This window comes from Abramis brama (assembly GCF_963993115.1).
Source record: "Abramis brama genome assembly, chromosome: 18".
Taxonomy (NCBI): Eukaryota; Metazoa; Chordata; class Actinopteri; order Cypriniformes; family Leuciscidae; genus Abramis; species Abramis brama.
This window is the reverse complement of record NC_139980.1, coordinates 29941009-29962745: the sequence shown is the minus strand read 5'-3', so window position 1 is coordinate 29962745 and position 21737 is coordinate 29941009. Positions and strand designations below refer to the sequence as shown.

Below are 21737 nucleotides of genomic sequence, written 5' to 3'. Positions count from 1 at the left end.
AATACTTTAAGACGAGGGGCTTCAAAAGTCTTTAAAGTGATTGCTACATTTTATTTATATTTTTTAACTTGACATACATAAAGCAAAAGCTTTATTTAAAAGTCCCCATGTGGTCAGTAAATGTATCCCTTAAAACTAATCTTGGATCACCAAAATGACATATTTAAAAGTTGTTTCCTTGAAAAAAATTCTTCATGCCTTAAAATAGCTTGAATGTAACTCGACACCCTTGCCTCATTTAGTATACGCGGTTCTATGAATATGAATATTCAAACCGTGTTTTTGAGACCGTCTTTGGTTCACTGCAGTTTTAAGGAGAAAACACTCAGCAATGGTGCTGTCTTATGAATTTGCACATGGTTTGTCTTAAAGCATATTGAAAACACCACATAGACATATAAACAACATTAAAAGCTTGATTTTAAGATTATTCCGTCGCTTCAGGGCGATTGTGCCAGTGATAAGTTCATACTGCTCTCCTATCGCTACAAGCTGCTGATGATCACATGTTCCTGACTGCAGTTTCCACAAAATTGTTTTGAATTACAAAGCAGAACTCTTGGTTTTAAATGTAACACTTCCCAGTTTTTTTCAGAATGGAGGAGAAGGGTCATTAGTTTAAGAGTCGAAACATACTTAACTCAACGCAAGTATGTGAATGTTAACTCTCCTAACTACACAAACTTGATTTCATGCATTGAATTCTGTCAGACCTCAGTGCATAACACATTACAAGTGCATATTGCATTTTTAGTGTCGCTATTAGCTTTAGATGTCTTCTTCTACAGTCAGTTTTCTGCGTCAGGTCAACTTTTGAAGAGAATCTTGCTGAGCAAGTTAGTTAAAGTTAGTGAAACTGTTGACATGTATATAGTTAGCTACACTACAGTTTAAAAGTTTGGGGTCAGTAAGATTTTTAGTGTTTTTAAAAGAAATCTCTTAGGCTTACCAAGCCAACATTTATTTGACATTTTATTACAATTTAAAATAAATGTATTTTATTTGAGTATATTTTAAAATGTAATTTATTCAAAATTGCATGAACCCTGTCAAACGGGGCACACTCGAGGTGAGAGAACGTGGGAAACCTGTAAATATACATGACAATTTACATAAATTAAGTGACAAGAGATGCTTTAGCATCTTCAGTGTCACATGATACTTCAGAAATCATTCTAATATGCTGATGTGATGCTCAAGAAACATTTATTATTATTATTTTCAATGTTGAAAACACTTGTGAAGCTTAACATTTTTGTGGAAGCTTAACATTTTTGTGGAAACTGTGATCAGTTTTTCTTTTTGTTGAATAGAAAGTTCAAAAGAACAGCATTTATTTGAAATATAAATCTTTTGCAACATTATAATGGTCTTTACTGTCACTTTTTATCAGTTTAATGCGTCCTTGCTGAATAAAAGTATTATTTTCTTTGTTTTAAAACATGTACCTCTATAGTAATGTCTGGTTTAATTGCACATTTGAAGGCAACTGTATTGTCCCCTTGAGTACAGGGTTTTGTTATCGCCACAGTAACGCAAGCTTTTGTGTACTTGCTTTCTTTCTGTTTTTAGCTGGATGGACAATAAATAATCCAAATTTACAGACATAATCAGATCTTTCCCGTCTGCTCATCATTTATTTTTATATTAGTGAGTTTCTGTGGGAGTGAGTCAGGGCTTTTATGGTTCACAAGTGCAATCAAGGGAGATATTTGGGCTTCACTGCATTGCATAACATCATACGAGCACCCTTTTTTTGCTCGGTAGAAGCTGTTTGTCTGGCATGCTTGGTTCAACGTGACGCTGATTGTGGTTGGTGGTGTGCCTGTGGGTTTCAGCAGAGTGCAGGGGTCGATGGTAGCTAAGGGTCAGACTGGCCCTGTTCTTTCCACTGCTGCTGGAGGCCTATCTGCCTTTTAAACACTACATTGATCTCTGAGCCCTAGTTCTGTGTCCCTAACAGCGTTTACCGCTAGTGCAGGAACAGTTCAAATGAGCCGAGGCCATCACATTTAGTCTAGCACGTGAAATGGTGACGGCATTGGCATTGATTGAGAGTGTTTTTTTCCAGGTGAAACTAAAATGATACCCAAAATTACTTCTTTTTTTAATTTATGAAGGATATTCACGCTGAGAGACAAAGTAAGCAGACATCATTCTTGAAGAATCTGGAATAAAACTTATTTTTGAAGTTCAAGGTTGGCTAAAAGCACACTTTTCTCAGCTTTCAGCTACCCTGCTCTTTATATATCAGTGTCTTTTTATGCACAAATATGGAAAGAGTCATTGAAAACTAAGCTTGCTTAGTTGTGGTTAAAAGACTCTTAATATTCAGTAAAAGTGCATTTATTGATTTGACTGCACTGACACTATTAGATGAGAACAAAAACATGAATTGAGCTGGATTATGAATAATGTGTACTGTAGGGCTGCTTTATAGCTGAATCGAATTAGTTTCATAATTGACAAATTTTGCAACATTGACAGTGTTATTAAACTGAATTGGATCAACATTAAACTGAATTGAGCTGAATAACAACATTATTGTCTTGTGTAGAGCTGCTTAAAGCTGAAATGCTGAACTTGTTTCATAGTTGATGAACTTTACACAGTTATTGAACTGAATCAACACTGAACTGACTTGAGCTGAGCAATCACACTAGTGTCTTTGAATTTGAATTGGTCTCATATTTGGTTAAGTTTGTATCATTGATTGAAACAATCTGTATTGTATAAAGCGCAATTTAAATACTTGACTTAGAGGCCAACCAACCAGTATCCTACATTGAATTGTTTTTAATAACCTGTCTGTATATGGTTTGTTGCAGATATTATGGTGGGAATGGGTTACTCACGGGAGGAGATCCACGAATCTCTAACCAGGATGAAGTACGATGAAATCACGGCTACCTACCTGCTGTTAGGAAGGAAGTCCACTGAGGTGAGTTAGTCAACATGACGTTTCAGAGCTGTTTTGTTGCACAGTTGTAAAATGTAGCATGCTAAGGAGAGCATACACTACCGTTCAAAAGTTTGAGGTTTTAATATTTTTTGAAAGAATGTTCACCAAGGCTGAAATATAGCATTTTAAATAATTTTCGATTTTTATAATCTTTAAAAAGTACTTGATTCCTTACTCCAGTCTTCAGTGTCACATGGTCCTTCAGAAATCATTCTAATATGCTGATTTGCTGCTCAAGAAACATTTCTCATTATCAATGTTGTGCTGATATTTTTGAAGAAACTGTGAAACATTTTTTAAGGATTCATTGATTAAGAAAAGCTTCAATGTCTTTAATATCACTTTTGATCAATTGAATGCATCCTTGCTGAATAAATCTTACTAACCCCAAACTTTTGAATGGAAGAGTATCTTAAGATATGTTTCTGAGGACAAATTAGTGTTTGGACAGAATCTTTGAAAGCTATGCAGGAGTTTTGTTTTGTTTGCAGAATTATAGTCTTAACTTTTGAGATTTTGACCACAAAATGTACCCATTTTTTGACATTATCTATACAGCCTGTCATCGAAATTGCTGTCCCTTTTTTTCAGTGAGTTGCCACTTTGTTGCACTCTGCTCTATTATTAATTTGTTGTCATCGATTTTAGGTTTACCCACCCAAAAAGGTCATGTCGGTCAGTCAAACCTTTCCTGCCTAAGTGGACAGAATAAACAGAATGAGCTGCAGTGTGGGCTAGTCTTTATTCCCATAGACAAACGACTGGCTATATCTGACATCTGATTATGGGTGTTTTAGACTTGTAGCATGGCATTCTAAACCCATATCGCTGGTTATTCTTATCAAGCTGGATTAGCGAGTTACATTCGCTCCTTTCCCACTGCGCACTAATCCTCCATTTGCTAGACGTCCGGACATCCAGACATAAGAAAAACAGTCTGTCTCATCCAGTTCATATGTTTTGTTCTGTGTGATCACAGTTGGAGGTGAGTGATTCCAGCTCCAGCAGTAACCTCTCTCTAGCCAAGGCCAGACCCAACAGCGAGCACAATAACGGCCAGTCACCATCTCACCTCAAAGTCCAGAAGAACATCTCCTCCAACCAGAAACAGCGTCGCTACAGTGACCAGGGTGAGCACGCTTTTTGCTCTTTACGTCTTTTGTAGAGCTGCTTTATATCTGAATCGAATTTGTTTTGAATTTTGCTGCATCGATAATATTATTGAACTGAATTGAATCAACATGACACTTAATTGAGATGAATAACAGCACTATTGTCTTCTGTAGAGCTGTTTTATTGCTGAATTGAGCTTTTTTCATAATTGATGAACTTTACATTTATTGAACTGAACTGAATCAACAATGAAATGACGCAAGCTGAGTAACCACACTATTGTCTTCTGTAGAGCTGCTTATAGCTGAATTTGAGTTAGTCTCATATTTGCATCATTGACTCTGTTATTTCCGTTTATTACTGTGAAGCTTCTTTGAAACAATCTGTATAAAGTGGTAAATAAATAAAGGTGACTTGACTTGGCCTGACATAGTGCCTGCTATGAGGCCTTTGTCTTTCTAATCTCCGTTCCTCTCCATTCACAGCTGGTCCAACCATTCCCTCAGTGGGTTACCCCAAGAGAAGTCAGACCACTTCTGCAGAAAGTGACCATAAAGAGGAGGGCAGTGCACAGGCACGTAAGTCCAGCTCATCTGGGAGTCGAGGCATGGCTCCACCGAGCCCCATGCTGGGCAACGCCAACAACCCAAACAAGGCTGACATTCCTGACCGCAAAAAGAGCGCTGGTGCCCCTGGGGTAAGTTCCTACCACCCACCATCCTACAATTTACCATCAATTTACCATCCTACCACCCACACACAGCTTTCCTGTAACTCAAACAGTAGAGCATTGGCACTTGCAACGCAAGGTCATGGGTTCGATTCCCAGGGAAAGCAAGAACTGATAAAAATGTTTGTTTTTTTTAAATTGTACCTTGAAATGGTAAGTTGCTTTGGATAAAAGCATCTGCCAAATGCATAAATGTAAATGTAAAATCTTTCGTAATGTTATTGTTTGTATGATCACATCAATTTGAACAGCATGTTGCTCATATACATATACATTATACATGTACATTTATGCATTTGGCAGATGCTTTTATCCAAAGTGAATTACATTGCATTAAGGTATACATGTTATCAGTTCATGCATTCCTTGGGAATTAAACCCACGATCATGGCTTTGTTTGTGCCTGCTCTGCAGTTTGAACTACAGAAATGCTTTACTTATTAGTTATTATTTAATTATTTTATGAATCATTAAGGATACGTTTACATGACAATGATGTACCAAAAAACGGAAAAGTTTTCCTTTCCATTTTTCATGTACAGACGACACCATTGTCAAAACGATCCCTGTTCGCACGGATTTGCGAAAGCGACTAAAAACACTGTATTCTGCTGCCAGGCCAGTAGTTGGCAATGTCACTTGATCACAAAGAAACACTATGCGTCTATAGACTGAACACGTAATACACATGCGCATGACATCACTGTTTTCACAAATTCATGTTTTTGTAGTTTACACGGAGACGGAATAAGTTTTAAAAACGTGTACTTTAAAACCCGTTTTCAAACATTTGCGTTTTCAGGCCCACAAAAGGCTGTTGTCGTGTAAATGAATGGCCAAAAAAAACCCCATTTTTTATTGGTTTAGTTGAAAACTGAGTCATATAACAGTGTCACTGTTGTCTTCTGCTTTATAGCTTTAAATCTTTTTTTTTTTTGTTGTTGATGAAGTTTGAAACATCGACACTGTTATTGAACTGAACTGAATCAACATTGAACTGACTCAAGCTGTTTAACTACAGAGAGCTGCTTAAATGGAACTTTAACAATGAATGAACTTTACACCGTTATTGAACTGAATTGAATCAGCACTGAACTAAATGGATCTGAATAATGACACTTGTCTTCTGTAGAGCTGCTTTACAGCAGAATTTGAATCGGTCTCATATTTGATGAAGTTTGTATCATTGATTCGTTATTTTTATTTTTTTCTGTGATGCTGCTTTGAAACAATTTATATTAATGCTTTAAAAAATAATGATGACTTGACTTGACAACATGTATTTCTGCAGAGCAATTCTGTGTCTACCGGCATGATCAGGAGAAACACGTACGTGTGTAGTGAGAGGAATGCCACAGACCGCCACACCGTCATCCAGAACGGCAAAGAGAACAGGTGAGTCCCTGAGAACTCTCATTTTTAGGTCAAATATTGTGAATCTCTCTCTTCCCTTTTAACAAAAGGAAATGCCACTGTGTTACTGAAAACAATCACTGACAACAAGGGACATCTTGCATCTCTTCATCCTCACACTACCAGATAACTTTACAGAAGCAGTTTCTTGGTGTTTGTGGAGCTTCATCTGTTCATTTTTCCTTATGAAGCATTTGAAGATGGAGCTTTGGTTTAATACTTTACATTACTTTGTCATGTAGACCTTAGACTTGATTGCTGGGTTTTACTGCTGTAACTTCTAGGGCTGTATAATTAATCAAATGAAAATATAAAAATTGTGATATGGTATCCACTTATTCATTTACAAAAGGCTGTGATTTAATTAAATCGTTTTGTGTGTGTTTCTTTGAACACCCTTGACACTGTTTAACATGAGAGCCACTGTTTTTATGTATTTTTGTTCTTGCAGCCTTGATATCTCAGCAGAAGCAATATGAGACGAATGCTTCAAATCATAGTTCAAATGGCAATATTTTTCTAAATATTAATAACACATTTCATAATTGTAATATTATATAGTATTGTTTATTATTCTAATAATATAATATTTATATATAATGTTATATTCACCCAATTGTGCAGCCCTAGTATCTACCTTATATCCCATAATTTATTGGACATATAAGAAAGATTAAATGACAATGATTAGATATTTTTTCACTAATCGCCAATCATTTCTACAGTGTGCCCTGCATACTTAAATATACGCAGTGCAAATAACATATGGGCACACCAGAACTCCAGGTTCGTTTGGGATGTTTGCATCAGACTTTTTTTTACAAACAGGCCTCTGTCCTGCTGATTGACGGCAATGACGTGTCACAAAACACAACGGTTAACCTTGCTGTGCCAGTCTGCCATGCTAAAGCGCTTTGTTTTGCCATGCAGTCCAGAGAGAGAAAGAGCAACCATGAGCTAAATCCCATATTAGGGATACGCATAATTACATATTTTCAAAATTGAGTCGCTGGGTTGACTGAACACCTTATAGACTATTCTTAGAGTGATAGTTCACTCAAAAATGTCATTCCAAACCATTATACACTACTGTTCGAAAGTTTGGCTATCCACAAAAATATTAATGCACTCAACTAATTTTAACATTGATAATAAAAATAAATGTTTCTTTAGCAGCAAATCATCATATTAGAATGATTTCTGAAGAATCATGTGACACTGAAGACTGGAGTAATGCTGCTGAAAATTCAGCTTTAACATCACAGAATAAATTACATTTTAAAATTTATTCAAAAAGAAAATTATTATTTTAAATTGTAATATTATTTCATAATATTACTGTTTTTACTGTATTTTTGATCAAATAAATGCAGCCTTGGTGAGCATAAGAGACTTTTTTTTACAAAATATTACTGACCTCAAACTTTTGAATGGTAGTTCAATTTTATTTGTATTTTTTTCTGCAGAACACAAAAGAAAATATTTTGGAGAATGTCTCTGTGTTGTTTTGGACCCCATTGACTTTCATTATATAGACAAAAACAGTTGAAACATTCTTCAAAATATGATCTTTTAGATTCCGATTCGTACAGGTTTGGAACGACATGAGGGTGATTAAATGATGACAGAATTGTCATTTTTAGGTGAACTATCGCTTTAAAGAATTCCTGTATAATCAAATGAGTTTACAGCAGACACATTCATGTTGACTAGTCAGTTTTTGTACGACTAGCCGACCATCCGTATTCTATATTACTCTCTCTTTCTGCTCTTCTCTACTCGCGGTTATCATCTCATTTGCTCTGCTTTGTTTGTACGTATATGTCTGATCTATCCCAATGCTGTTTATTTGCCCGTCTGCCTTCGGCCAGTCTGAGTGAAATGTCGGGATGTGTCAGCACGAGTCCGACGGCTTACGCTGTGGCTCTCGCCACCTCATCGGCCTCGGTCCGTCTGCGCCACCAAAAGGCCCTCTCTGCCTCGGGACACACCTGCCGCACCACCTTGCCGCACAACGACGGCACCTTTGACTACTTCAGGCCCAAGTAAAGACGAGTGTAGCGTCTGTCTCTAATCTTAGTGTGTCTCTTCATCGCCTGACTCCTCCTCCTCCTCTCTAATGACCTCTGCTGTCTGCGTCTTTGATTTCCCGCCACCCTCGTCTTAAACCTCTAGTGTTTCAACCAATCAGGGAGGACTCGTCATGGAGCTTCCGGTGCGTTTAACATTTGAGGAGTTCCTGCATCTTCCCACTCAAACCGTTAACTAACTTCCTGGTGTCTAAACCCACTAATATAGGATATAAACTCCATTAACCTAGTAATTAACTAGTGGAAAGACTGTTGACATGATTATTTTGTGCAAAAAACATCTGTACGCAGATTATGAACTTTGTTGAGCAGATTGCTAGAATTAAAATATGATCCAGTCACTGTTATTGATGTTTGTTAGTTTGAAATGGTAACAATTTACAATAAGGTTTTGTTTATTAATATTTAATGTATTAACTAACATGAACTAACAGTGAGCAATATATTTTTTTACAACTTGAAAAAACTGTTAATTTTTTGTTGATGTTAGTTCACAGTGCATTAACTAATGTTCACAAATACAATTGATTTTACAAATGTATTAAATGCTCAAATTAAGCTAAGATTAATAAATACTGTTGAAGTATTGTTCATTCTTAATTTATGTAATCTAATGTAGTTAACTAATATTAACAAATGAAACCTTATTGTAAATAAGGTTTGTGTTACCTTTGATATAAAACTATAAAAGTCACTTTAAAATTTCACTTTAAAATTTAAAACCAACAAACATCTATAATAGTGGCTTGACCATATTTTAAAATAGAGATAAAACATATTGTAATGTTGGTAGGATATGTTCGTGGTTAATGTGATGAACGAAACCTGTGGTTACTCTGTTAGGACACCTGTGTGAATTTGAGGAGAACTGACCTTGTACATCCACTAAAGATCACTAGTTTATTAAAAGAAAAATTATTTCTGAAAAAGGTCTAGCATCATTTGTTTGCAGATTGATTGTATTGGTTTGATATTTTGCTACATTCTCTTATAATCAGTTAAATTTTTTAACTCTGGCTTAAAGGGATAGTTCACTCTAAAATGTTTTGATTATCTTTTATTTTAATAATTTTATGTGCTTTTGTCTTTTTTATTATCTTTTTAGTTTTATTTCAATTTTATTTCAGTTTTAGGGATTCTAGTACTTATTTATTTCAGGTAGTTGCCAAAGCAACATTTACATTTTCTTTTACATTTATTAAGTTCAGGTTTTTCATCTAATATTTTTATTTTATTTACTTTATTTCAATGAACAAAAAATGTTTTTAATAGTTTTCGGGGATGTAACGATACCCTCATGTCACGATTCGGTACAAATAACAATACTGAACTCACAATACAATATTATTGTGATACTCCAAGACGGGAGTCTTATTTTTCTTTTACTGTTGATCAAAATTCTAAATTTGATATTACATTGTGGGTGTAAATGATTAGGCTTAGGCCACTTTTTATTGGTTACAAGACATTTGGCATTATCAGGACCCACAAATATTCCCCCATTGCATTATTATGCATTATATTCAATGTAGTACTGTCACTATCCACGATACATATTATTGCATTTTTGTATTGCGATATATTGTGATATGATATATTGTTACTCCCCTAATAGTTTTAGTTATTAACAACACTGCATAATTTACTTTCCCTCGTGTCGCTTCACGCTGATTTTCCAATATCGTCATGATGTGACCCTGAATTTTCTCTCTTCAGCACGAGCACGGCTCAGACGAGTCAGAGGAACCCTGGTTCCTCCACCCACAGTATTAGTAGCGCGACTCCCCCGGACCGCCTGCGTTTCCCACGAGGCACTCTGAGCCGCAGCACTTTCCACGGAGGCCAGCTGAGGGACCGACGCACAGCCACCTATAACGGACCCCCTGCCTCGCCAACCTTATCACACGATGCCACGCCACTCTCACAGTCCCGGAGCCGCGGATCAACAAACCTCTTCACCAAGCTCACATCCAAGCTCACGCGCAGGTAAATCAGCACTTCATGTTCTCAATACACAACACAACCTTACAACGCACCTGTGACAAGTAACTATTACCAATGGAAATCAATTTTCAGTGGGATAAGAAGGAAAGTGTTCATTTGGAGTTTGGGAATTTGAAATATGCACGCATTAGAACGCAACAGTTTGATAGGTTCAAAAATAGGTTACTGGAAAATATACTCTATTTTGTAAACCGCTACTATAAAACTACTTAAAGTCCCCCTGCAGTCAATCATTTTATCTCTTGAAACTCATCTTTGATCTTCAAAATGGCATATTTAAATATTTTTTCTTTGAAAATAATTTCTGCATGCCTAATGTGTTAGTTCTCCCAAAATTTTTAATTCTGTCTTTAATTACTCACCCTCATGTCAGAACAGAAAAAAGAAATTATGAATCAACAATATGCATGTTGTGTTGACGTGAGAGCAGGTGTTGTTGCATAAATGCGCTCCAGAGATTAATATTATGCAAATAAAGTGGTAAATTGTGGTTTTTATGCAAACAAAGCACTCATGTCGCTTTATAAAACTGAGGTTAAACCACTGGAGTCACATGGATTACTTTAATGATGTCTTACTACCTTTCTGGGGCTTGAAAGTGGTAGTTGCGTAGGCTGTCAATGGAGGGACGGAAAGCTCTCAGATTTTATTAATAACATCTTCATTTGATTTTCAAAAGATGAACAAAAGTATAATGGGTTTGTAACGACATGAGGGTGAGTAATTAATGACAGAATTGAAATTTTTGGGTGAACTATCCCTTTAAAATGTAACTCTACACCCTTGCCTCATTTAGTATACGTGGAACAATTAATATGCAAATTAGTCCCACCTCCACTCACTCACACCAGCTCAGAATACCTGATCCATCTAAAAATCAGCATCCTTACAAACGCTTTGAACAACTAAGAAAGTCAATGGAGAAAAGCCCAAAAGTGCTGCACGGATTGGATTGGTTACATGTTTGTTATGGTAGGAAACGAGCCGATCCAAACTGTGTTTTTGTCTTTGATTCACTGCAGTTTTAAGGAGAAAACACTCAGCAATGGTGTTGACTGATAAATTTGCACATGGTTTGTCTTAAAGCATATTTAAAAACACCACATAGACATATAAACAACATTAAAAACTTGATTTTCACCACAGGGGGACTTTAAAAATGTAGTTAAAGTTAGTAGCTTTGCAAAATTTTAAGTTACTTACTTCCCAAAACTGGATGTCACGCAGTAGTTTTGGCATGTCAGAACTATATACGATGTTATCAGTGGCATCAGATTCCCCAATATGTTCTCAAGAGACAACACATCTACTCCAGATGTTGATCGGTGTCTGTTTCTGTTTCTTTTGTAGAAATATGTCATTCAGGTTTACCAAAAGGTAGGACCCTCGATGGGCTGTGTGCAGTTAACCAGAGCTGAAAGATGAAGTTTAACTCTTAACCCTAGCGTGATGTTTTTCGATTAATTGCTTGTCACTCACCTTCGACACACTGTCTCTTAATCGGAGTGCAACTGAGCATGCCTGCTGTTTTCTGATGAACAGCACCTGAAGACAATACTAATCACCCATGCATGCCTGCTCATAGGATACAACTGAGCACAATAGATTCATTAGTCTCATTAGAGCCTCATTTTCCATTCACGCCTTTTGTCTTCGAGGAAGGTTGTGTGTTTTTTGCACTGTTAGATAACCTACAGCGCACAGTAATGAGCGCATTTGTTCAATGACAGCATTCTTCAGTCAGCCATGAAACATCCAAACCTCTGGACTTAAATAATGATGTTTTTTTCTCTGTATATATATATATAATTTAATTTTATGAAAACGTGTGTGTGTGTGTGTGTTTATAATAATATTATTTATTATTACCCACGCTTGATTTTGATGTGAAATACACATTCTTTACAGGTTTCGTGAGATTTATATAGGTCACTATGAATGTATATTGTGTTACATCCCTCAGAGATTCACGTTTATATATTAATCTTTTCTATCAATAAGGAAATGAATGCGACGCAGTAACAGACTTGCTCTTGGTTGTGTAATTCAGGCCACTCTACTGGGCTCTTAATTTAGCAGCTGACTGATGTGGCGATTGAGAGGTGTTCTTTACAGGATTTCTGGAGTTAAGGTACCAGCATTTCCTGTTGTGACAACCACCCTTTCCTTATTTCAGCCCTCATGCTCCAGAATCCACCTCTAGAAGTAGCAGGATTTTCTGATTCTGATTTTCCAGCTCTTCCTTTTTGACCTACCCAGATGAATTGTTCCTCCAGGTGGTCTCGCAATCCCAGCGCTTTTATTCCCGCCAGTGCTGTTATGACTTTTGCTTTTTGGTGGAGAACTTCCCATTTGAGTAATCCAGAAGTTGGTCAGATGTCCCTTTGAAAGACAGAGCAAAGAAAGACAGTGATGCTGACTTTTGCTCTTTATAAATGAGAAGAACTTAGATTATTTTATTTGCAGCATGTTCATTAAGGCAAGTTTATAAATAGGGTTGACTATTTAAAAAATAAAATAATAAATAAATAAATAAATAAATAAATAAAAATATATATATATACACACAAATATTTCAGGATATATATACAAGTTAAACTCTTGACAGCATCTGTGGCCTATTGTCGATTAACACAGGAAATAAATTGAACTCATTCCTCAGTTTGTAAAAAGGGCTGGCTGGCAAAACCTTGAATGAAATTATTTAAAATAAATGCATATTTTAATATATTTAAATATTTAAAGTAAATGATGATATATTTTCATTTTTGTGTAAACTAACTATTTCAATCAATTATTAAATATAAATATTTACTTTTTTTTAAATATTAATTGTATTATATTTAAAATATTTAAAATTCTTTAATATATGTGAAATATGTGACCCTGGACCACAAAACCAGTCATAAGGGTAATGTTTTTTAAAAATTGAGATTTATACATCATCTGAATGCTGAATAAATAATCTTTCCATTGATGTATGGGTTGTTATGATAGGACAATATTTGGTCGTGATATAACTATTTGAAAATCTGGAAACTGAGGGTGCAAAATCCATTAATGTTCGCGATTGTGCTGCATTCACTCACAAAAATAAATGTTTTATATATTTACGGTAGGAAATTTACGAAATATCTTCATGGAACATGATCTTAATATCCTAATGATTTTTGGCATAAAAGAAAAATCGATAATTTTGATCCATATAATGTATTGTTGGCTATTGCCACAAATATACCCGTGCAACTGGTTTTGTGATCCAGGGTCACATATGTGTTCTCTGCACAATTTATATGATATTTAAAAATATGCAAGGATTATGTGTGTAGCTTCTACAAGAAGTTTCTTTGTTTAGTTTTTTCGCCACAGACGCCATCAAGAGATCTTAAGTTGTATCTAACCCGTAATATTCCTCTCAGTAGTGGCAGGACGCTGCAAGGAAGCGGTCACAGTGGATGTTGATCTGTTTCAGAGGCAGTTTGCCTGTAATAGTTGCCCCATAAGAGCACTTCTCTGCCACCGTCCTCTCCTCTGACTGCTGCACACTGCCCACTCCACTGCATGACCTCTCCTAATCTCTATTTCATCTTCTACTCTGCAGAATGGATGATAAATATTCTCTTATATCCCAATATATCTGTATTTAATGTGCTTTGTATTATGTAGCATTATTGTCATGAAAAAGAGAGAGGGTTCAGACGAGTCTGTGGGTAATCTAGCGATCTGTACATGTGACCATACATTTAGAAACAACCCGTCATGTACAGCTGCCGATCAGAAAATAAATACTTTGTGTATTTTTTAAAACAAATTTGTCCTTATCTATATCGATATATCATACACTACTTCTACCATTCAAAAGTTTGAGGTCGGTAAGATTTTTTAAATATTTTTGAAAGAAGCCTCTTCTGCTCACCAAGGTTGTATTTATTTGAAATATACTGTAAAAGCGGCAATATTACAATTTTTCTATTTGAATATATTTTAAAATGTAATTTATTCCTGTGATGCAAAGCTGAATTTTCAGCATCATTACTCCAGACTTCAGTGTCACATGATCCTTCAGAAATCATTATGATATGCTGATTTGATGCATTTATTTGAAATCTAAATCTTTTGTAACAAATGTCTTTGTAAAATGTCTTGACTTTTGAAGTTTGAAGTTGCTGAATGCAACGCACTGAACCCACATTTTTGAACGGTAGTGTACATGTTGGAGAATTGTGATGAATTATTAAATAATAAGCAACTTTCCCAAAAAGTAAAGTGCGTCACGTGGTTGGGGTAAGCTGTGCCAGCGGCAGCTTCCAGCTTTATTCTCATTTCAGTAGATAGCAGATATCCTGAAATATTAATTAATATGCTAAAAAATAATGAATATTAACAATTATTAACGATATTAATTTCACTGTTCTCATTTCTCCCTGCCTAGAAGACCGCTTACCCCACTATGCCCCACATTTTGAAGCAAATATGCATAATTTTTCTAATTATTATTATTATTAATTGTGCGAAACCCCTTCCTTTTAAAACTTTCTCTCCAGACAGAATGAGTTCAGTTGTGTCCACTGCATGGAAACTATTTAGAACAGGAAGTTGAATCATAGGGTACAGGAAGGGTATCCGCAATACCCTCCGTCTCTCCACACAGGTCAACTTTCAGTGCATGTCCAATATTCCTCTCCACTTACACAGGAAATTGTATCTGTTGGTGGCATTTTCTCCATATTGTCTCTCTTTTGTCCTAGGATGTCTGAAAGCTTTGTTTTCTTATCTTCCTTTCCTTTATCAGTGAGTCTCAGATTTTCTTGCCTCTAAACTATTTTTCTCTTTTTCATCCTGGTTTTTTTAAAGAGTGCCGGCAGAATGCGATAGAAATGGGAGGTATGAGGACTCAAGGTGAGACAGGACATCTGGTTTTACAGTTCTGAATTCATCATTTCCCATTTTTTTTGTTTGCGTTCTGGACTTTTAGTCCGGTTTAGGCCTGTTATCATTCCACAGACTTAACCCCATTATGTTGATTAATGCTCTACAGACATACATAACTGGCATCTGACATTATTCCCAAAGATCAAATGCTAGATTAATCAGTGAAGCTTATGCGAGTCTCAAAAGGACCAATAAACTCAAAATCTGTTCTGTGAATATCAAAATATTATATGCCACAAAGTATTTGGTTGCATTGACAGCTAGTTCTGTTGCTCTGCCCCCTTGTGGCAAGATGAAGGAAGTACAACAGGATTATTAATGCTGTTCGCTAAAGTCTCAGCAATGTTGCTCATACTTGGAGATATGGGTTTGATAAAATAGTAACACTAAAATCACTCCAAATACCTTGGCACCCACCCTCAACACTATATATCATCCGTTAGTTGATTTTGTGAATCTGAGCTTGGGAACATTTTGTAGATCATCCCTCATTGACAAGTTAAATGCATATTTTTTTTCTTTATATTCTTATATTTTGCACCTTTGAGTTGCTCACTGCACTGTCTGTTTCTCTGCATGGTTACTTTTATGTTCACTGCATGTCAAATGCACTCGGTGGTTCAGTGCATGATGTGTCCACTGAAAACAGTGGAGAATTTGTACAGGAACTTGTTTTTGCTATGTTCATGTACACACACCACCTTCACTAAAGGCCTGAAACGTATGTGAACGCAAACACTTCTAGCTACGCAATCTCCGTTTTAATGCCATTGTTTCAAAAAGTGACCGAATACATTTCGTAATGCAACGCAAGTACATCTTACATTCTCATAGGCATTCTTAACAAAATGGCAGGAATTAGCATAAACTGTCAGATTGTTTTCATCACAGTAATGTCAGGATAATGCACACAAAGATTAGCAATATTTTTTCATTTTTCAAGTCTTTTATGCTCACAAAGGCTGCATTTATTTGATTAAAAATACAGTAAAACAGTAATATTGTGAAATATTATACAAATTTTAAAGAACGGTTGTATTATATTTTAAAAATTACATTTATTCTTGTGATGACAAAGCTGATTTTTCAGGCTTATTAGTCCAGTTTTCACGTCACACGATCCTTCAGAAATCATTCTAATATTCTGATTTGCTACCATATAAAGTTAAAAACAGCATTAATTTGAAATAGAAATCTTTTGTAAGATTATAAATGTCTTTACTGTCACTTTTAAGCACTTTAATGTATCCATGCTGAAAAATATTAATTTCTTTAAAAACAATATAGTGTACGTGATTGTAAAACTGTAAATGTACATTTATAATATAGTAACATGAACATTTTCCAAAAGAACAATTAAATTATTCAAATTAAACCGATATTAACAATCAAAATACAAAACAAACAAAAAAAAGGTTTGTCTACCTACGTACGTTTCTGGCCTTAAAGGGATAGTTCACCCAAAAATGAAATTCTGTCATCATTTACTCAGCCTCAAGTTGTTCCAAACCTGTATGAGTTTCTTTCTTCTGCTGAACACAAAAGAAGATATTTTGAAGAATATGGGTAACCAAACAGTTGTGGGGCCCATTGACTGAAAAGAAATCAATGGAAGTCAATGGGGTCCATCAACTGTTTGATTACAAACATTCTTCAAAATATCTTCTTTTGATTTCAGCAGAACAAAGACATTTATACATGTTTGGAACAACTTGAGGCTGAGTAAATGATGACCGAATTTTCATTTTTGGGTGACCTATCCCTTTAACGTTGTCATGTTCACACAAGCACGTCTACATACATTCAGGAAGCAACCGAATGCATATTTCTCTGATTGAGGTCTCTTCTCTTCTGCAGTCGAAATGTGTCTGGGGATCAGAAAGAGGAACATAAAGACGCCAAACCCCGCTCGCTACGCTTCACCTGGAGCATGAAGACCACCTCCTCCATGGAGCCCACAGAGATGATGCGCGAGATCCGCAAAGTCCTGGACGCCAACAACTGCGATTACGAGCAGCGCGAGCGCTTCCTGCTCCTGTGCGTCCATGGCGATGGCCACGCCGAGAGCTTGGTCCAATGGGAGATGGAGGTGTGCAAACTGCCCCGCCTCTCGCTAAACGGCGTCCGCTTCAAGCGGATATCAGGAACATCCATCGCTTTCAAGAACATCGCCTCGAAAATTGCCAACGAACTAAAGCTGTAAGGGAAAAATAAGTCGAAAATGTGAAAAGGCAGCAAAAAGGACTAAGGCACAAAACTAGAGTAATCAAGCTGTACATTCTTTTTGAACAAGTAGCAGATACAAGGATTGTTTTCCTCAAACACTTACAAAGTATGTACGTTACTGAAGATATTGTATAGAATCATGCCTTAGGCAATAATTTCCGGCATCTTTGAAGCATTATTAATAATATTATTGTTGTTATTGTTGATGTTGTTATTATTATTATTATTATTATTGTGTAATATTATTTCAAACTGTAGGAAAACAAAATGACAGGTTTATTTCTTTTCTTTCTTTTTTTTGTTTTTTTTGTTTATGCACTACTGCAGTAGGTGCCCTGTGGGGCCAAAAGATTAACACCAGTGACTGAAAAGATGTATCTTAACCAGACAGACAGAAGATTGACGGTTAATCGCTCCAGTATTTCTCTTTATCGTTCCGCCCCTCCTGCCAATACCCTTCTTGAATGCCAAATCAAATGGCCAATTTTGATTTAGATTAGAAACGTATTCGCACATTTTCCCAGATGTGCTGTCCATCCATTCCTCCACTTTCCCAACCATCTTTTCCTCCTCGACCCAGGATATTCCCACTTGCTGTTTTCTAGTGCTACACACGGCTGAAGATGGCCAGGATCGGGTGCACTTCAGCCGACGGGCTACTGCAATGGAACGTAGAGAACGAGATCGGGAATGTTTTCCTTCCTGGTCCGTTGAAGTATTTAGTTTGTTTCCTTACAAGGCCTGAGGCGATGACGAAACGCTCTCAGGTGTCGTTGTAATGTCTTGGCTTCGGCTCCGGCCCCCAGGGCGCACCGATGACCATGAATCATTCGGCTCAGAACTTTCACTTGCCATTTCTAGGCTTCAGTATTCACTCCCATCCCTAGGAACCATCGGCACTGTTGTTATTATTTTGTTTTGATGTTTCTGTTTGTTTTTTGGAATGTAAATAATGTACCTTAGTTTTGCAGCAATGGCATATTGATATACTTTTTTTCTTTTCTTTTCTAAGTCTGGCTGTGAGTCGGAAACTATGGAAATTAATGTAACTCATCACAGAATAAGGTTAATCAGTGTCTCCATTAAAACAACTGAAAATCAATGATTTGCAGGGTGGCGTTTTTTGGACGTGTTTTACAAGGCTCAATTCAGACATAAATGTTTAAATCACTGGTGGAACATTTCATTTCTTTTAACAGCTGAAGGACTTTAATACATAACCAAAGACAACCTCTACATGATATACCCCACAACCACGACGATCACTGCATACTTTGTCCTTTATTGCCCTTTGCATGCAGTCATATTTAGGAGGTTTTATTGGAAGTGAGTCATGAAGTTGTGGCCTTGATCTGGATCTTATTATTCTGAGTTTCCAGGCATAAAGTCTTGGTCTGGATCTGGGTCTTAGTTTAAGGTCTCAAGCAAGTCTATTTCTGCACAAAAAAATATAATTACTTCAACCACAGGTCAGCATTATTACCATTTGCAGAGAATTTGCAAGAATCCCATAGCTCTAAATTGCAACTTGGCTACTGTAAAAATGAGCTCATGGATTCAAATGAATGCTGCAATAAATTCATTAAAATCGACAGCTTGTTTCAAAACTGGATCTTGAGGAGGGGTTTCAAGCAGTGTTTGTTAATGTGTATGCAGGACATTTTTTTCCATGGAAATATATATATATATATGAAGAGTTCAGATGCAAAAGCCTCTAAGTGCCATCTGAAAATTTCTTCTAGAATGGTCATTTTTATCAAGCTCGTATATTTAAGTTCAGTAATTTCACTTTAATGGCAATGAAAATTACCTATTAATTGTCATTTAAGTGAAATTACTGAACTTAAATATACAAGCTTGATAAAAATGACCATTCTAGACGAAATTTTCAGATGGCACTTAGAGGCTTTTGCATCTGAACTCTTCATATACAGTGAGGAAAATAAGTATTTGAACACCCTGCTATTTTGCAAGTTCTCCCACTTGGAAATCATGGAGGGGTCTGAAATTGTCATCGTAGGTGCATGTCCACTGTGAGAGACATAATCTAAAGAAAAAAATCCAGAAATCACAATATATGATTTTTTAACTATTTATTTGTATGATACAGCTGCAAATAAGTATTTGAACACCTGTCTATCAGCTAGAATTCTGACCCTCAAAGACCTGTTAGTCTGCCTTTAAAATGTCCACCTCCACTCCATTTATTATCCTAAATTAGATGCACCTGTCTGAGGTCGTTAGCTGCATAAAGACACCTGTCCACCCCATACAATCAGTAAGAATCCAACTACTAACATGGCCAAGACCAAAGAGCTGTCCAAAGACACTAGAGACAAAATTGTACACCTCCACAAGGCTGGAAAGGGCTACGGGGAAATTGCCAAGCAGCCTGGTGAAAAAAGGTCCACTGTTGGGGCAATCATTAGAAAATGGAAGAAGCTAAACATGACTGTCAATCTCCCTCGGACTGGGGCTCCATGCAAGAGCTCAGCTCGTGGGGTCTCAATGATCCTAAGAAAGGTGAGAAATCAGCCCAGAACTACACGGGAGGAGCTGGTCAATGACCTGAAAAGAACTGGGACCACCGTTTCCAAGGTTACTGTTGGTAATACACTAAGACGTCATGGTTTGAAATCATGCATGGCACTGAAGGTTCCCCTGCTTAAACCAGCACATGTCAAGGCCCGTCTTAAGTTTGCCAATGACCATTTGGATGATCCAGAGGAGTCATGGGAGAAAGTTATGTGGTCAGATGAGACCAAAATAGAACTTTTTGGTCATAATTCCACTAAACGTGTTTGGAGGAAGAAGAATGATGAGTACCATCCCAAGAACACCATCCCTACTGTGAAGCATGGGGGTGGTAGCATCATGCTTTGGGGGTGTTTTTCTGCACATGGGACAGGGCGACTGCACTGTATTAAGGAGAGGATGACCGGGGCCATGTATTGCGAGATTTTGGGGAACAACCTCCTTCCCTCAGTTGGAGCATTGAAGATGGGTCGAGGCTGGGTCTTCCAACATGACAATGACCCGAAGCACACAGCCAGGATAACCAAGGAGTGGCTCTGTAAGAAGCATATCAAGGTTCTGGCGTGGCCTAGCCAGTCTCCAGACCTAAACCCAATAGAGAATCTTTGGAGGGAGCTCAAACTCCGTGTTTCTCAGCGACAGCCCAGAAACCTGACTGATCTAGAGAAGATCTGTGTGGAGGAGTGGGCCAAAATCCCTCCTGCAGTGTGTGCAAACCTGGTGAAAAACTACAGGAAACGTTTGACCTCTGTAATTGCAAACAAAGGCTACTGTACCAAATATTAACATTGATTTTCTCAGGTGTTCAAATACTTATTTGCAGCTGTATCATACAAATAAATAGTTAAAAAATCATACATTGTGATTTCTGGATTTTATTTTTTAGATTATGTCTCTCACAGTGGACATGCACCTACGATGACAATTTCAGACCCCTCCATGATTTCTAAGTGGGAGAACTTGCAAAATAGCAGGGTGTTCAAATACTTATTTTCCTCACTGTATATATATATATATATATATATATATATATATATATTTGTAGTTTTGTAAAGACATTCATATGTAGGCAGTAGGCACAATTTATTTTATTTTTTTAATAATTTAAACATTTAAAAAACTAATTTAGTTCAAATATGTCCAAACTTTATATTATTATTAGCGATATTCTCCAAAATATATTTGGAAACACAGGAATAGGTGTATAAAACTGTCTAGGGCAACAAAAAAAAAAAAAAACAATTGCCATTTTAGAAGATTATGTTAGCCTGACACACATATGTATATCACCTGATCCCTTATATAATTTCCAGCATCTTATCTATTATATAACAGCTCTTCAAATTCATAAAAGCTTTTCTTAGAAAAGCACACTGCCCTGAACTTCCATGCATCTGTCTACAGCTGGATGGACTCATGCACAGCATCATCCCCCTGTGCGACCCACCAAAGCAGTAGTAATTATAAACACAGTCATGTTTGATTAAACTCTGACCGTGTCCCTTTTCCATGCATGATCCGAATAGCCACGCCCCATTTTCCACGCACGACTCGGCAATGAATCATTTTCGCAAATCGGCTCAAATGAACAGTTCATTTCAAAGAGCCTTTTTAAAATGAATTCATTTAAGCCATTCTGTATTACGTCCCTGACAACCCAGCGTGCATATTTCACTACTATTTTCATGTGTTAATAAAACTGTCGTACAATCAAGTCGATTCATTATGTTCG

General features: G+C 36.6%; 1 protein-coding gene across 16 annotated transcripts in view; it reads left to right on the top strand.

Moving 5' to 3' along the window:
- The window catches only part of mark3b (MAP/microtubule affinity-regulating kinase 3b), a 62410-nt gene extending 43838 nt beyond the window's left edge, over positions 1 to 18572 (top strand). For 2 of the 16 annotated variants that reach the window (XM_084091568.1, XM_084091561.1), the window contains exons 11-19: positions 2829 to 2941; positions 3942 to 4092; positions 4561 to 4772; positions 6097 to 6200; positions 8090 to 8263; positions 10025 to 10294; positions 11663 to 11689; positions 15167 to 15211; positions 17102 to 18572. In XM_084091568.1, coding sequence (XP_083947694.1) covers positions 2829 to 2941; positions 3942 to 4092; positions 4561 to 4772; positions 6097 to 6200; positions 8090 to 8263; positions 10025 to 10294; positions 11663 to 11689; positions 15167 to 15211; positions 17102 to 17447 — 1442 coding nt within the window. In that variant the 3' untranslated portion in view covers positions 17448 to 18572. Of the gene's footprint in view, positions 1 to 2828; positions 2942 to 3941; positions 4093 to 4560; positions 4773 to 6096; positions 6201 to 8089; positions 8264 to 10024; positions 10295 to 11662; positions 11690 to 12362; positions 12444 to 15166; positions 15212 to 17101 lie in introns of all 16 variants that reach the window. The other 14 variants (XM_084091573.1, XM_084091570.1, XM_084091563.1 and 11 more) reach the window with 10 other exon arrangements.
- The last annotated feature ends 3165 nt before the right edge of the window (positions 18573 to 21737 follow it).